This window comes from Corythoichthys intestinalis, chromosome 16 (assembly GCF_030265065.1).
Source record: "Corythoichthys intestinalis isolate RoL2023-P3 chromosome 16, ASM3026506v1, whole genome shotgun sequence".
In the NCBI taxonomy this organism is placed as follows: domain Eukaryota; kingdom Metazoa; phylum Chordata; class Actinopteri; order Syngnathiformes; family Syngnathidae; genus Corythoichthys; species Corythoichthys intestinalis.
This window is the reverse complement of record NC_080410.1, coordinates 29,992,605-30,011,107: the sequence shown is the minus strand read 5'-3', so window position 1 is coordinate 30,011,107 and position 18,503 is coordinate 29,992,605. Positions and strand designations below refer to the sequence as shown.

General features: G+C 38.6%; 1 protein-coding gene across 1 annotated transcript in view; it reads left to right on the top strand.

Moving 5' to 3' along the window:
* LOC130904548 (E3 ubiquitin/ISG15 ligase TRIM25) overlaps positions 1–18,503 on the top strand; it is a 49,163-nt gene that overhangs the window by 12,987 nt on the left and 17,673 nt on the right. The window contains exons 4-6 of the mRNA XM_057817385.1: positions 9,697–9,801; positions 9,868–9,963; positions 10,026–10,259. Coding sequence (XP_057673368.1) covers positions 9,697–9,801; positions 9,868–9,963; positions 10,026–10,259 — 435 coding nt within the window. The remainder of the gene's footprint in view (positions 1–9,696; positions 9,802–9,867; positions 9,964–10,025; positions 10,260–18,503) is intronic.

Genomic DNA, 18,503 nt, shown 5'->3' with positions numbered 1-18,503 from the left:
ACGGCAGAGTTTATTATTTGACGCGAGACGCGACCCTGCTGCGTCAATACTACTGCCGGTAGCTAGGATCGGGCAGACTGGAAATCACTCGTGTAAAAATAGGGTGGATCCAGTCGATTTTCAAATGAACATGCAATCGTAACCCACTTTTTGAGTCCATCAGATCTCTTGAATGGTCGATCGGGGCACAGTTGACTTGTCTTTGTTGATTTACTGCTGTCTTCTCTGCTATAATAATAACCAACATGGCCCCGTGTTCAATACAAAACCCTCCTACCACAACAAAACAAGTAGGAACTAATATTCACATAGGAACTAAAGTTATACAACATAAAATATACAATATAAATGAATACTACATCACATTTGTAAAATATAAACACATAATAAAATAAATAATAGCCCATTTAAATAAAGTAAATTGAAATGAGCTAAAACACCTGTAATTAAAAAATAAGAATAATACAGATCCTGCTTACACAATTAAATTTATTAATTTCTGTGTGGCGCTTTAACTTGAGAAAATCCACCAATAAAGCTTTTGAAAACCGTTCATAAGGAAAAAAATGATTCATTGAGGCGTTTCATTTGTAAAATACATGTTAAAATCTTTGTCATTGTGATTGCTTTTCACTTTAGCACAGGACTTCTTTTTTTCTTCTTTCTTTCAGAAAGAAAGCTGACCAATGCGTGGGGTCTGAAAGGCAAATTGTTGTTGGATTATCATCTTTAAATACCCGCTACTTTTTGAGCAGAATTCTAGCTTTGTATAGGCTAATGTTCCTATTGTTGAAAGCACAAAGGTGTGTAATAAACAACTAGCACATTTATATTTTGCATTTTGTTTTCTTACTGTACCGAAAATTAACCGAACTGTGAAAACCGAGGTACGTGCCGAACCGAGATGTTTGTGTACCGTTACACCCCTTCCAAAAAGTAATTGAGTTATTTACTCTGTTACCTCGAAGTAAGAGTAATTAGTTACTCAGCAAAGTAACTGACGTTGCTTTTCATGTTTTACACATTATTACATGAGCCATTCTATAACATCTTTCATATCAAATATGTTTACAGTAACTGATTGAATTGAACTGTTTTTCATCCCCCCCCCCCAAAAAAACATGCGTCACCCTTTTTACAGTTTTTAAAATTTCACCGATATAAGAGTGTAATGGTATTCTTCAATATGCAGGTGAGGTTTTATCTCTTCCCTCTTCTACCTTTGCTCTCGTTGTTTTGATTAAAAATAAATAAATAAATAACACACGGTTTATGGATGCGTCATTCAAGAAACGTTTAGGGCAAGTGACTATTTTTAGTAATGAAAAACAAAGACAAATTATTTTTATATTGTAGCATCTGCAAGGCCAACACCCACTTCATACCTATTAAATATCCCGATTTGGTCAGGAATTTTCCGATTATTTACAAATTTTCCCGCCTCCCGATTTATAAATAAATACGGTAGTTCTCAACTTAATCTGTCAATTTTTTTGGCGAAGATTCTATTCACAAACCGGAAAAACTGTCTGAGAGTGAAAGATCAGCTTGCGAGACATGCATACTCCCACGTGACTTCATTTATTGCGGAAGTACAGTGGGGCAAATAAGTATTTAGTCAACCACCAACTGTGCAAGTTCTACTTGAAAAGATTAGAGAGGCTTGTAATTGTCAACATGGGTAAACCTCAACTATGAAAGACAGAATGTTGGGGGGAAAAAAACAGAAAATCACATTGTTTGATTTTTAAAGAATTTATTTCCAAATTAGAGTGGAAAATAAGTATTTGGTCACCTACAAACAAGCAAGATTTCTGGCTGTCAAAGAGGTCTAACTTCTTACGAGGTCTAACGAGGCTCCACTCGTTACCTGTATTAATGGCACCTGTTTTTACTCATTATCGGTATAAAAGACACCTGTCCACAACCTCAGTCAGTCATTCTCCAAACTCCACTATGGCCAAGACCAAAGAGCTGTCGAAGGACACCAGAGACAAAATTGTAGACCTACACCAGGCTGGGAAGACTGAATCTGCAATAGGTAAAACGCTTGGTGTAAAGAAATTAACTGTGGGAGCAATTATTAGAAAATTGAAGACATACAAGACCACTGATAATCTCCCTCGATCTGGGGCTCCATGCAAGATCTCCCCCCGTGGCGTCAAAATGATAACAAGAACGGTGAGCAAAAATCCCAGAACCACACGGGGGGACCTAGTGAATGACCTACGAAGAGCTGGGACCACAGTAACAAAGGCTACTATCATTAACACAATGCGCCGCCAGGGACTCAAATCCTGCACTGCCAGACGTGTCCCCCTGCTGAAGCCAGTACACGTCCAGGTCCGTCTGCGGTTCGGTAGAGAGCATTTGGATGATCCTGAAGAAGACTGGAAGAATGTGTTATGGTCAGATGAAACCAAAATAGAACTTTCTGGTAGAAACACAGGTTCTCGCGTTTGGAGGAGGAAGAATACCGAATTGCATTCGAAGAACACCATACCCACTGTGAAGCATGGGGGTGGAAACATCATGCTTTGGGGCTGTTTTTCTGCAAAGGGACCAGGACGACTGATCTGTGTTAAGGAAAGAATGAATGGGGCCATGTATCGAGAGATTTTGAGTGAAAATCTTCCATCAGCAAGGGCACTGAAGATGAGACGTGGCCGGGTCTTTCAGCATAAAAATGATCCCAAACACTCAGCCAGGGCAACAAAGGAGTGGTTTCGTAAGAAGCATTTCAAGGTCCTGGAGTGGGCTAGCCAGCGTCCAGATCTCAACCCCAAAGAAAATCTGTGGAGGGAGTTGAAAGTCCATGTTTCCCATCGTCAGCCACAAAACGTCACTGCTTCAGAGGAGATCTGCATGGAGGAATGGGCCAAAATACCAGCTACCGTGTGTGAAAAGCTTGTGAAGAGTTACAGAAAACGTTTGGCCTCCGTTATTGCCAACAAAGGGTACATAACAAAGTATTGAGATGAACTTTTGGTATTGACCAAATACTTATTTTCTACCATGATTTGCAAATAAATTATTTTTAAAAAATCAAACAATGTGATTTTCTGTTTTTTTTTTTCCACATTCTGTCTCTCATGGTTGAGGTTTACCCATGTTGACAATTACAGGCCTCTCTAATATTTTCAAGTGGGAGAACTTGCACAATTAGTGGTTGACTAAATACTTATTTGCCCCACTGTAACTAGTAAGAAAGATTATGTAAGAACGATTATGATGCATAATTTAAAAAACTTTTTTAATCATTTACTGTGCTCATTGTATTCATATGAAGGTTCAATACACAATAAAATGTAAAATTAGATTCCGATATGCATGTTTTATCTTTGTCACGTGCACAATGTCGGGCGTGGAAAAAAAATCTCCTGATTTTGACTTTCCACAACTTAATAGGTATGCCACTTGATGATGATAATGCATACTTTACAGGAAAACAGTCTATTATTTTCAATGAAGTGTACCCACCTTACCCTGCCTGTTGGCTGGAATAGGTTCCAGCACCTCCGCGACCCTCGTGAGGATAAGCGGCATGGAAAATGAATGAATGAATGTACCCACCTGAACGCCACGAACTGTATGTAAAAAGTTTCCCGAGCATTTAACATGACACTCGCCACCCTAAATGCTAATGCTAGCGAGAATGCGAATGCTATGCTAACGCTAGCATCGCGTTTTCAACGGCGTCACAACTAGGCATGTGCCGGTTACCGGTTTCAAGGTATACTGTGGTATGAAAACGTCAAGTTTTCAAAACCGCTAAAATTTTCCATCATACCGTCCCTACCTATCATACCGTTTTTTTTTTTATGTCCCAAAAATGCAGGGCTCAGCCCTCTGCCTTCAGTTGTTGCTCAGTGTCAGTGTTGGCTGGTGGAGGGCATGAAACACCAGAACTTTTTCCCCCATCGGAGAAAATGAAGTCGCTGTTATGGAAATACTTCGGGTACAGGAAAGTTACAGACAGCCGCAGCTTAGGTGAGCCAACCGACATGTAAAAAATGTATGCTGGGTGTGGCTACCAGAAAAGGCCAATATGATTTTGTATTTATACAAAATTCAAAGTTGGTAAAGGCTGTCATGAACGTTTCCCACTAGCTACGCGAACTCCAGATTGTGTAGTGTGTTTAGCAGTGGTAAAACATACTGTAACGTAAGCTTGTTACCGAGGCAGATGACGTGGTTATTTAGCATGCCAATTTCATTTTATTTGGAATATTTCATTAAAAAAAAAAAAAATTAACCTTATACTTGTAAGCCTGTCGCAATATGCAATAATTCCATTTATCGCACGATAAATAAAAAAGAAGACGGTAATTTTTTCGCTGCGATTTATCGCCTCGCGTGCACGTGTGTGCGGCAGACATGCTTTTAAAAGTTCGGATTCCTTGTTGCCAACTGCGCAAAATGCATCTTCGTTCCAGGTCCGGCAAAAACTAGCGCCGGAGCCAATCGTTCTCATTATATCCTATTGTTCAACGTATATCGACCGCGTTAGTGCTCGAGAGTGACTGCGGACCATATTTGGCGGGCTGGTGTTGTTGACGTTTGGGCGCTTCCGTCAGGAGTGACATTTCACGCGGGGCGGCTATTTTTCGGCACAACGCTGGATATTTACAACAAAGTCCGCCAAAACATTGTTACCGACTTTGCTGCTACGAACAACCTCGCTTTGACAACGAACAGCTGAATGAACATTGAGTGGCAAATTAAGAGCGCCGTGCTTCAAACTGTATGAAACGTTATGAAAGTCGATTGTCGTATACTGGTGTTGTGTAGTAATGAGCAGACGTGACTTCGGCGGCGCTGGCTAACTTTTTTAATGCGCGCACACACTAGACATCATGAAATAGCAAACTAGATGTGCTACGTCCCATGCCATTGGCTACGTGAGCCCAGAGTGATTATGGGACACGTAGTCCATATAGTACATTGATGAATTCTAAACTGTCATGACTGAATGGAAGTTAAGAAGGCAAAATCAATCCATACCAGTGACTATAGATAATGTTGCAAATATTGTTAATTCAGTACGTGACACAGATGGATTCGGACCACAAATAGGATGTCTTCCTCATGTAGTAAACCTAGCTGCTAAGAGAGCTGTAGCAATTAAGTGTGCCCCGCCTCACTTTACAAACTGTAAAGATTGTTCTCAGCACTTTTATACAAAATTTTTTCAGATCAGTAAGAAGTAAGCACATAAATATTATGCACTAAAATGCATATTTATATGATGGCAATTTAATTTTTGCTCGTTAGCGAAAAAAAGGAAGAAAAAAAAAAAACCTAATAGTTTTTTTTTTTTTTTTTTTTTTTCAGAGCATTAAATGTATTGAATCGGATCGAAAATCGTGTCCCCCGTATCGAAAATCGTACCGAACCGTGACTTAACTGTATCGTTGCATCCCTATGGAACACCATTGCAAAAGCTATGACGGGAAAAGTTTTCATTTGCCTAAATGCTTAAGTTATTAAGTGCAATTTTTTATTTTTTTCTTGAAAAACAAATTTTATTTATTCTTTGTTTCTGTGCGGTATCAATATTGTTGTCTTTTACTTAAGAGGCATGGTCTATTGTTTTTAGTTGTGATTTCTTAAAAAGTATTTTTGAATTCAAGAGTAAATATTTATTGCATTTAAATGGGTGTACTTGTTCTATTATTATATACTCTATTCTCACTGTGTTATTGTAAATTGGTTTTTAAAAAATGGGGGGGCACAATAATATCGCATATCGCAATCATTTATGAGATAAATTATCGCACACTAAAATTTGTTATCGCGACAGGCCTATATACTTGTATTGCAATTTGCTAATACACTGCTGGCCAAAAGTATTGACACCCCGGCAATTCTGCGAGAAAATGCTTAATTTCTCCCAGAAATTGCTTGCAATTACAAATGCTTTGGTATGTAGTAATATTGTATATTAATTTATTTTGCTTGTAATGAAAAAACACAAAAGAGAATTACAAAAAATTTTTTAAATCATTATCATTTTACACAAAACTCCAAAAATGGGCCAGACAAAAGTATTGGCACCCTCAGCCTAATACTCGGTAGCACAACCTTTAGACAAAATAACTGCGAACAACCGCTACTGGTACCCATCAGTGAGTTTCTTACAATGCTCTGCCAGAATTTTATACCATTCTTCTTTGGCCAACTGCTCCAAGTCTCTGAGATTTGAAGGGTACCATTTTCAGATCTCTCCACAGGTATTCTATGGGATTCAGGTCTGGACTCATTGCTTGCCATTTTAGAAGTCTCCAGTGCTTTCTCTCAAAGCATTTTCTAATGCTTTTTTAAAAGTGTGTTTTGGGTCATTGTCCTGCTGGAAGACCCATGACCTCTGAAGGAGACCCAGCTTTCTCACACTGGGACCTACATTATGCTGCAAAATTTGTTGGTAGTCTTCAGACTTCATAATGCCATGCACACGGTCAAGCACTCCAGTGCCAGAGGTAGCAAAGCAACCCCAAAACATCAGGGAACCTCCGCCATGTTTGACTGTGGGGTTTTCTTTTCTTTGATGGCCTCGTTTTTTTCCCCTGTAAACTCTTTGTTGATGCCTTTTCCCAAAAAGCTCTACTTTTGTCTCATCTGACCAGAGAATATTTTTCCAAAACGTTTTTGGCTTTCACGGTTAATTTTTTAGAAGAAAGAGGAAAATTGTAATGACAAGTGTAGGCCACTCATCGGAGTAAGAGGAGCGATTATTCACAGATCTACTCAAGTAAAAATATGGCTTAGTAAAACAAATTTTTTCATTTTTTTCAAACGTTACTCAAGTTAATGTAACAGAGTAAATGTAATGTGTTGCTACCCACCTCCAGGGGCGCCGTATAGGGGTGAAAAGTGATACCGATTCTAAGGGCCCATGCCCTGGCAGGGGCCCACAAAGAAAATTAGGACATTAGGTAATCGTTTACAAATTAGAATATTAATCATTATAAATTTAATAGGAATAAAACAAAGGGTTTCTTGTTTTGTTTTTGGCAAAAAGTAAACACCCAGAGAGCATATGTATTGCCAGCCACCCCCCAACCCCCTTATTTTCATTAAATGGTTTGGTCCGACCTTCCTTCAATCAGACCGGAAGCAGCGGTGCACATTAACACCAGCCAATGACTCCGAGTACGCGGAGCGCAGTACTGCAGAAATGTTTTCAAAACAAAAATCGGGTTTTCAGAAGAGGAAAGAAAATAAAGCAAAACAGGAGATGGGTAGAAAAGGCCAACAGGATGTGACAAAGTACTTCAAAAAGGAAGGTTGGTGTCTTGTGTCAGTGTTGTGCTGAAAATTAACCTGTTATCTTAGCTCCGAAATGAGGTCCCAGCTCACTCCGTAAGAAATACGGGATTTTCCTGGCCTCAGTGAGCGACATTCACCTATACAAAAACATGGATTCCAAATCATGACGGCATTTTTTGTATCCTACAGACGTTGAAAGTTGGTGTGGAAATGTTCTTTTTTTTAAATCAGCTTGATTCCAGTTTGTCAAGATTGTATTGAATTTAGTTTGACATCAATTGAATTTAATTTGTTAACAAGGGACCTCGCTTTGGAGCTGTAGCCTATAGTGGAGATCGCGAGTTTCCAGATGAGGATAAGCCTACTCCATTATGAAATACTGTAATTGTTTGCTAGCTAGTGTTTGCCTCACTTTCAGCTTACATTTATTCAGTACAGCAGGCAAACCCTTAGCAATCTCTTTATACTAAAACAGTTGTATACTGTATACTGTAACGTATACTGTAATATAGTTACCGTATTTTTCGGACTATAAGTCGCAGTTTTTTCATAGTTTGGCTGGCGGTGCGACTCTGGAGCGACTTATGTGTGAAATTATTACACATTGTTATATCATTTCACATGTTATTTTGGTGTTTTGGACTGACACTGATGGTTTGGTAAGCTTGTTAGCATGTTCTTTATGCTATAGTTATCTGACTAACTCTTAATAGCTATGCTACGTTAACATACCAGCCAAGATTGCATTTCGTTGTCCATGCGTCATGTAACATTATCATATTGTACACATATTCTGCATGTTGTTCTCTACTGTGTTTTTATTGTAAAGTGCCTTTCAAGATGACATATCTGTTCTATTTGTTGGATTTTATCAAGTAAATTTCCCCCAAAAATGCGACTTATACTCCAATGCGATTTAAATATGTTTTTTTTCCTCTTCGTTGGGCATTTTATGGCTGGTGCGACTTATACTCAGGTGCGACTTATAGTCTGAAAAATACAGTAAGTTAAAACAAAACATTTATTCTAAGTCATTCATAATGGTATTTGCTTTGAGAATATTTCTAATAAACATATATTTAGATGGTAAAAGATGGACTTCTGTACATTTCTTACATTACCCTCTCATCTGACCAAGAAGCCTGGGACCGTGTGTATTTTTGTGTGGGACCAAGATTGAGCTTTTTGGCAACAAACACTCTAAGTGGGTCTGGCGTGCCACGAAAGATGTGCATGCTGAAAAGCACCTCATACCCACTGTGAAGTATGGGGGTGGGTCAGTGATGCTGTGGGGCTGTTTCGCTTTCAAAGGCCTTGAAGAACCTTGTTAGGGTGCATGGCATCATGAATGCTTTGAAATACCAGGACATTTTAAATCAAAATCTGTTGCCCTCTGCCCGAAAGCTGAAGATGGGTCGTCACTGGGTCTTTCAGCAAGACAATGACCCTAAACATATGGCCAAATTTACACAGAAATGGTTCACCAGACACAAAATCAAACTCCTCCCATGGCCATCTCAGTCCCCAGACCTTGTTTTGTTGGCAAAAGGGGGTTGTACAAAGTATTAGCACCAGGGGTGCTAATGATTGTGACACACATTATTTGATGTCAAATATTTTTTTCTTTATGTGGGATTTTTCCCCACTGAATGAATGCACTTGTATTGAAGGTTGGATTTTTCTTTTTTTTTCCGTTAAGGTCCCATATTATTTGAATTTAAAAAAAAAAATTATTAGAAGAAAAAACTCACCTTAACCAGGGGTGCCAATAATTATGGAGGGCACTGTAGATTATATCAGTCTATTTAATATTGCTCTATACGCTGTATGTTTACATAAATATATTTTCATCTTAAATTATGCAGAAAATGCTCAAATTAGTGTGTAAAGATTCACCAGAATGCAGAAAATTATGTAGTTGATACTCTAAATGTGTGTGTGTGTGTGTGTCCCAGCACTGGTGGTGGGGCCCAAAGTGATATCTTTTCATTGGGCCCAAAATCCCTGGCAGCGCCCCTGCCCACCTCTGATTGCTATTCATTTTGGAACATTTTCAGGTCACTCTCTGTTGATTTTGGGTCACTTCCTGAACATTTTAGGGCATTGCAGGGTCACTTTCTGTACATTGATCATTCCTGGTAATTTTAGGGCATTTCCAGGCTTTGCTGTACTCTGGGTCACTTGCCGGAGATTTACCATGACTTGCTATTAAGTTTAGGACATTTTTGTGTTACTTTCTGTTGATTTTGGTTCTTTTCTACCCATCGAGCGAGCCGATTTTTAAAATGTGTGAATTCTGTGAATTGGATTAAAAAGAAATGTAAGACCTTTTGAAATTGGAAAATGTCAATGTTTTTGCCATTGAAAACCACTACATGCTCACTCATTAGAAATTCATGCGTGTGACCATGTGGCGTTTGCTTGCAGGTGTTCTGTCGCACATGTGACCGTTGCATTTGCGCCATCTGCGTGCTGGAAGAACATCGAACTCACCAAACGGTTTCGGTCCAAACTGAAAGACTCGGCAAACAGGTAGCGCTTCTTGGCTAACACGCTAGCATGCGGGACGCTCACTCTTCGTTTCCTGTCCGAGCACAGAAGCACATGGCGAGGACGGAGCAGGAGATCTTAAATCGCATCAAGGACAAGGCGATGATCCTAAGTGAGCTCAAGACCAAACTGGACGGCGTAAAGGTTTGCGACCCCGTCGACTAAATGCCCGTTGAGTGTTGCTAACGAGTTAACGAAAACTGCAGGCACACGGGGAGCGGGAGAGCGGCCAATTGGAGGCGCTGCTAAATGACGCGGCGGCCTCAGTTGAAAGTCTTCGCGCTCAGATGCTGGGTGGAGTTAGGCAGCAGATAGAGGCGGTGCTTGCCCGGGGGGAGGGGCCAGCCAGACAGTTGGAGGTGGAGCTCCGGGAGTTGACGGACAGAAGGGCCCGGCTTGAGGAGCAGGCTGTCAGTCAGGACCACATCGGATTCCTACAGGTCAGCAGTCCGTTTTAGTTCAATGTTATCTAATTACAAATGAAAAAGGATTTAGTCTAATCAGCAGTGTTGTCACTAATACATTAAAGTAATCTGATTACGTTCTTTTAATTACGAGTAATCCAACGCATTTTTCCAAGCCAGTAATCTGATTAAAGTTTCCTTAGTGTCTGTGCATTACTATTTTGTTATTGCCTCATAATTAATGTAGAATGAAGAATACTCTATTCATATACGAAGAGCAAAGGTTCCCGCTATGTTATCGTTTCAATGGTAACCACTCATAGGTCTTCCTGTTTGGTGTCGTGGGCACACATTCGTGCCAAGTGCAGCCATTTGTTTAGATGTGCAATGTTTGCTTCATTCTGGAGGGTTCCAGCGATAGGTTGGGGCCGGTACATGTGCGGCCGTTTCGTAGCTTTGCTGTTGCAATGGCGGGTAGACGTCGCTCCCGCTCGTCCTCGCAAAGTCGGAGACCATCTCTTACATCATATTCGAGTCACATTACAGTATGCCGTTAGGTGACCTGTTCGCTTAGTATCTTTGGGATGTGTTGTAAATCCGATTGAGTGTAAAGTGCTTAGTTACACCCACGTTTTGTGGCCAAATTGACCGCGTGAGTCTAAGGCGTACTTCCGGGTTGTGCGTGCGCGTCCGAGCCCGCCCCGACCTTTGTGTTTATTGCATTGTGCAGTTCATTAGTGTGTTGTTCATTATTGTGCAGTCAATTTGCATTGTTCTATATTGGGACTGATATGCTGTTAACCCTTACCCAAAGTTCAAAATGTTTGACATTAATTACTTGGTGGAGTTGATTTTAACAAATTCCATGCAGTTTGTCAGTTATTTGAAAGTTTCAGGGGTTCCAGAGTGGCTAAGCTAGCGCGAGGTAATGGTTTTTGTAATCCAATCCAACGACTCATTAAAACCCACGGTAACTCGAAGATTACGCCCTATGTGAAAAATTCTGATCTTTCTCCTTAAATACAATTGTTTAAGTCAATTACATGCGATGACATTTTTCTGTTGTCGTTCTTATGTTGAGGCAGCAAAGGGAGTAACATTGGTGAAAAGTAACTGATAAATTACTTTTAAAGTAACGTAGTTACTTTAATAATAAAGTAGTCAAGTAACTAGATTACGTTTTTGAGGCGTAATCAGTAATTAAAATTTTCAAGTAATCTGAGACAACACTGCTGATCAGCAAAATATAATCAAAATGGTTTTTGTCTAGTTTGAATTGAAATAAAAAACTCAAAGGTTTGTCTGGTTTTAGTAAAAAAATGTAGATAAAACAACAAAAAAACAAACCTAAAATGTTAGTCTCATTTTAGTCAGCCAAGAATGTCAATAGAGCGAGTTGACAAAAATTCCCAAAAGGTTTTTATTCAACAACCACAACAAAACTCAAAAAGGTTTTAGTCAACAACGACAAAATCTCAACAAGGTTCTAGTTGATGAAAAATCAACAATGTGTCAGACAGTGTTGTTTTTGTCAGCCCTTATAAATTTCGCCTTAATCTTTTTTGGATGATAATACTTATTACTAGGGCTGTTAAACGATTACATTTTTTAATCGAGTTAATTACAGCTTAAAAATTAATTAATCGTAATTAATCACAATTCAAACCATCTATAAAACATGCCATATTTTTCTGTAAATTATTGTTGGAATGGAAAGATAAGACACAAAACGGATATATACATTCAACATACGGTACATACTGTAAGTACTGTGTTTGTTTATTATAACAATAAATCAACAAGACGGCATTAACATTATTAACATTCTCTTAAAGTGATCCATGGATAGAAGTTCTTAAAAGGTAAATGTTAGTGCAAGTTATAGAAATTTTATATTAAATCCCCTCTTAATGTTTTCGTTTTATTAAAATTTGTAAAATTTTCAATCAAAAAATAAAATAGTAGCTCGCCATTGTTGATGTCAATAATTACACCATGCTCACTCATGGTACTAACCCATAAAATCAGTTGGACCCAAGCGCCAGCAGAGAGTGCCAAACACCAAAAAACAAGTAACAAGCGGACATTACATTGTACTGTCGTTTTAATCTGTTTGAGCGGGGCATGTGCGTTAATTGCGTCAAATATTTTAACATGATTAATTTAAAAAATTAATTACCACCCGTTAACGCGATAATTTTGACAGCCCTACATATTAGTATTAGTCTTGTTTTAGTTAACACAAAATGTGTTTGTCTTCGTCTAGATTTTGTTTTGAAAACTCGACTAATTTCGTCTAGTTATAGACGACATTTGCTATGTTTTCGTCTGCGTACGTTTTTTTTAAATTAGTCCAAAAAATAAGCTTTCCAACTATTTCAAATGAACATTAATTAATTATCCCCACCTGCACGGCAAGAGCTGTATGTATTTAAAAAAAAAAAAAAAAAAGTTGTACGAGAGTTTAAGAGGACGCTGGCTTTAGCATTAGCCAAAGGCAAACGCAAATGCTCTGCGATGCTATGAGTTACATTTAGTGAGTGATGATCACTCAGCACAGACCTTAAAGGATAAAGCGGCATTGCTTTGGCTAGGTTCATACTGCAGGACGTAATGCAGAAATCAGATTTTTTGGGTGTTTTTCCGACTCGAGTCACGCATTAATATATAATAATATTATATACATATATATATATTTATATACACATTATATATGACAAAAAAATTTAGAATTGTGCATTAAGACCTGCGGTATGAACCTACCCTTATTCCCTCTGGCCATGATAAGATAAGAAAACAAATCTTACCGTGTGTGCACGCCTGCACGGAGACTGTAGATGACACACTGGTGAGTCAGGAAGTGGTGAGGCGCAGCACGTCACATGAGTGTCACAACGAGACATTTCTATGATGCATACTAACTAGTACACATAAATGTCACACATTGTGAACATGTGACAGAACCTAAAACAATCTAAAACTGGCATTCATATCGTTATGTTTTAGTAGTCCCACAGTGTTGTTTTTGGCAGTCATTTTAATTTTCGTCTTAAGTCTTTTGGCTGAAAATACTTATTAGACTTCGTCATATTTTAGTCATTTCAAAATGTGTTCGTCTTCATCTAGCATTAGTCGACAATTCTCAAAATGTTTTCGTCTATAAACTTCAAAAGTTTTAGTCCATGAATAAATGTTTCCAACAATTTCGAATGAACATGACAGACGACCACATAACCGTAGAGTCTACAAGGACATCACTATTTTCATGATGATAATATACACTTAGCAATAAAACGGCACATTATTTGCAATTAATTAAGCTCACCTGGACGCCACGAACGTGAAATATGTTCCAAGAATTTAAGAAGACACCGAGTCACCGCGCTAAATGCTAACGCAAACGCTATGCTAACGCAGCAAGTTAATTTAGTGCGTGACGATCACTTAGCACAGATCTTTAAAGGCTAAAACAACATGGCATATCTAGCCAAAATAAGAAAGCAAAACTTACCAAGCAGCACCTGACCCGCATGTTTCACAAAATGAGCCTGCAATGGGCACAGGCTTACCGGGATGTGAATAAGCGTGTGTTTGGGGTAAGCGTGTGTGTGTGTGTGGGAGACACAGCACGTCACATGAGTGACACAACCAAGCCCTGCTAAATGCGTGCTAAATACACATACAATAAGAAAATATCACACATTGTGAAATTATGACAGAAAACATGGCGAGTTTTCATCTGGTTTTGGTGTCGTTAGACGACAACTGGCATCAATCTTGTTATGTTTTAGTGTCCCAAGACACGTTGTCAGCTCGTCATCGTCATGTAAAAATTGTTCGTTGACGAAATATTTTCGTTATTGTCATCGTTGACGGTGTTACAACGGCATTATTTTCCTTAGTCGTGAGTAATCTAATTAATTACTTTTCTCATCTTGGCAACGCCGTTACTGTTACTGAGGCAGGAAAGGCGTGTGTTACTATACGTTACGATGCTGGTTGACTGATGCAAGAAAAGTCTGAAAAACACGGACTCACAGAGACGAGAGAGCAGAGCAGGAGTGAGGAGGAGGCAAGGGAGTGTGACACCTTTGCAAACGCGATGCTACTATGCTAGGTGGCTCCAATAATACCTGACTGACACACAGGGGTGAAAGTGGCTAGAATTTCTTGCCGGAACTCCCTAACATAAAGTTTTTTGTTGTTGTTGTTTTTTTGTGTGTGTGTGGCACAGTTATAAATATAACACACAATAAAACACAACAGGTTTCACAGTGGTTAGCATGTTCCCTTCTCAGTTCTGATACCAAGGGTTCAATCCCGGGCTCCGGCCTTCCAGTGTGGAGTTTGCATGTTCTCACCATGCCTGCGTTGGTTTTCTCCTGGTGTGTGTGAAAGCAGGGCTATAAACATGGCAAGCTGGAAATGGCTAAATTAAACTGAAAACATAACGAAATTCAAATGTCAATCATTACGTTCGGGTTGGGGTTCTTGCTAAATGTTTAAAATAAATATATATTTATATACGTATACCAAAACGATGTATGGATGTTAAGCAAAGGAATTAGGAGTGGGAACCTCAAGGCACCTCACGATACGATTCGCGATACAAGGCTCACGAAAACGATTATCCCACAATATCACGATACAGCAAATATCGATACATTGGTCAGAAATTTGATACATGATTTTCTATGATACAACTGTTGAAACAAAAAAAATATATTTATATTTCAAAATAGAAAAAATACTGTTTAAGTCATTTATTAAACAGTGACACCTTTTCAGTGCAACATTGCTGTAAAATATAAATCTACTGATAATTGTGTACCTGCACAAATAGAAGAAACAAACCACAACCACTGATATTTCTTGGAGAAATCATGATGAATGGCACCCTTAATTTCTTAAGTTTTAAATCTTTTGAAAATTTTTAACAGTGCTGTAGGTGTCAGTCAGCAGTTGAGCTTGGAGTGGGGCAATGATAAAATTGGTGGGTCTTTTCTTTGTATATGACCTTTGTTGTCAAAAGCATTGGTTTGAGCACTTCCACCATCTGCTTCAGCATTTGAGATGTCAGACTCAGTCAGTTACATTCTTCCTCACCTTAAAAACAACAAAATAAAAAAAAATAAAAAAATGAAATCCTGATTTTTGTGTGTGTTTGAAGTATTGAGTGAATTAAAGAAATATTAATTGAATGTATAGAAATTAAAAATTCAGTAATTACCTATCTTTAATATGTAGGCTACATTAATTATCATGCACGTCACCTTGGAAGCTATTCAGACCGTTTTTATAGCTTATTGTATCAAAATGGCAGTGATAGCAGTTTGTGTAGTAAACTAGATGGAAAGTGGTTCTCAAGTAATATCAAATAAATCAGTAAATTCATGTAGGCTTGTTCGTTATTCATTTTCATCCAGTTTAGGGTCCTGGTTCATTTTTTTTTATCATTCAACACCAAATGTCATCAAAATAATACATGTAAATTAAAAAATCAATTGCTAGTACATTGCAAAACTTTCTTACCTCAAGTGATGCTCCATAGAAATCCGGTGTCTAATTAGTCACCAGCTGCCAGTGAACCTTATTTCATTAGACATTTCTTGCATACAGCAAAGTCCTTGTTCACCTTACTTCCTTTATTATTGGTGTAAATTCCAAAGTGTGTCCACATGTGTTATTTTCAGCAATATTTTTCTCACTTTTCCTCCACCGTTCTCACGAAGCTTTTTTATTTTTTTCAACCCACTTGGGGCCGCTCTTCTTCTCTAGGCGACTTGTGCGCACTTTACCTTCACCCCCACTGTTGAGCGCCCCTAGTGGACTGCCAAGGAATTGCTCAACAAACATTGAGCAGTTTACAGCATCCATACTGCATTGTATGGCCAATATGTCAAATAAAAGTATCGATACTTGGCGGGAGCATATCGATAACCGATCAGGTTGCAAAATATCGCGATATATCGCTGTATCGAGATATTGTCACACTCTTAAAAGGAATACTTATCAAATAATTTGGATAAAAAAGACAAGGCGCTGTATGGTCATAGCAGAGCCAGAGCGTGCCATGCGCCCTATTTTTACTCTTTCTCCTCTGCGGTGCAAAACCGCATCTGTTTATTTACATTTTACAAACTTTTCCAGCGTTATTTTGTTGTGCAAATGCATTTAAAATAATCATAAAAATATGTAGATTATTTAAACATTAAGAAAAGTTGCGTTTTTTTTCTGCCAACTAAGAATTCGTTACAAAAGACTTTAATGCGCAGGCATTGTCACCAAATCACACAAAACGCAACCAGTCCGTTTTTCCAAGCAGCAAGCAGTGATCTGTCCATGTCTGACTGGAGCATCCCTTCCCTCTCCTCCTCACAAATAATACATAGAATTTTGAGGGGGTTTTTCTTTGGCTTAAGCCTACAAATAAATTTTTTTTTTTTTTTTTTTTTTGTGTTTCGGGCTCGGGCCTACAAATAAAACATAACATTTTGGGGTTTTTTCGGGCCTGCAAATCAAGTTAATTGATCGGGCTCGGGCGGGTCGGGCATTAATACCAGCGGACCCGGGTTGGGTCGGGTCAGGCTGGATTTTTTTAGGCCCGATCTTACCTCTTGATGACCTTAAATTGGTTGCAGTTACACGTCAGGGAACGCTCCCTCCGGAACAAAACACGACAGGATTTGACCAACATTGTGACAATGCTGACCAAAAATGACGTAATGTCCAGGTTATAAAATCGCCCAGCAGCCTTCCACGCACAGAGAGTGCCAGTGGGCAACACAGGTCAAGTCTGTGAAAGCGTCCAACCGGCTTCATTCTCTGAGTCTTTTCATGCACGAAAGCAATGAGGAGAGTAAATCCTGCATTACCTTATACGGGAAATTCCCTGGTAATATGTGTGAAAAGGGCTACAGGCAATGCGACTTGTCAGATAGAGAGAGAGACGCTGGAGAGAACTACGTAGAATAAATGAATAATAAAAATCGGTGAAAACGGATGACGCTAAGCAAGCTCTTTATTAGGCTTGTATTGTTAACACTTGTGTATGTAAATCTGACATTAGTACATTGTTCTTATTGGAGATGCGTGTGTGGCAGCGTGGCAGTTTTTTTTTTTTTTTTTTAAACATTGGGTTTTGACAGTTGCCGTCATATTTTCGGGATCAAAGCACCGTATGCCGGAACGGCGTTCCGCCATCGTATTTCTTGGTGGAACGCCGATCCGGTGCGTTCCGGCCCACTTTCACCCCTGCTGACACATGATACTTCGGTAGATATCACATATATACAGAACTAGATGCAAACGACAGACACAGTGGCATTAGCAACATGTATAATAAAGAACTAGATGCGTTAGTAAACAGCCGCCATCCTAAAGCAGTTGACTTCTCAGGAAGGCTCTGTTGTAGAGAACCTTCCTAGTGAACTTAAGTAACTTTTTATCTAAAATGCTCCTAAATCGGCAAAACTTAACTTAAATCTATCTTTAAATGATGAAACAGTTTTAAAACTTACACGTGTCGAAAATAGACAGAAGGAAACTAATGCAATAACGGGAGCAATTTTAACAAATTTAACGGTTGATTCACAACATTAAATGACTTCCACACATATCAAAGGTTACTATCTAGTTATCGCAATATCCGCAATACTCCTGTGTCTAGTTAAGTTTAGGGTAAAGATTTGGGCTAGGGCCAATTGTCCCAAAAACCCTTTAAACTTCACAATGTGTGAACGGTTAATTTTTTAATTTTATTTATTTTTTTATTTTAATTTTTTTTGTTTTTGTTTTGTTTTGTTTTGGTTTTTTTTTTTTGAGAAAAAAAAACTAGGGCTGTCAAAATTATCGCGATAACGGGTGGTAATTCATTTTTTTAATTAATTTAAAAAAAAACGTACGCAGACGAAAACATAGCAAATGTCGTCTATAACTAGACGAAATTAGTCGAGTTTTCAAAACAAAATCTAGACGAAGACAAACACATTTTGTGTTAACTAAAACAAGACTAATACTAATATGTAGGGCTGTCAAAATTATCGCGTTAACGGGTGGTAATTAATTTTTTAAATTAATCATGTTAAAATATTTGACGCAATTAACGCACATGCCCCGCTCAAACAGATTAAAATGACAGGACAGTGTCATGTGCACTTGTTAATTGTTTTAGGGAGTTTTGTCGCCCTCTGCTGGCGCTTTGGTGCGACTGATTTTATGGGTTTCAGCACCATGAGAATTGTACTAATTATTGACATCAACAATGGCGAGCTACTAGTT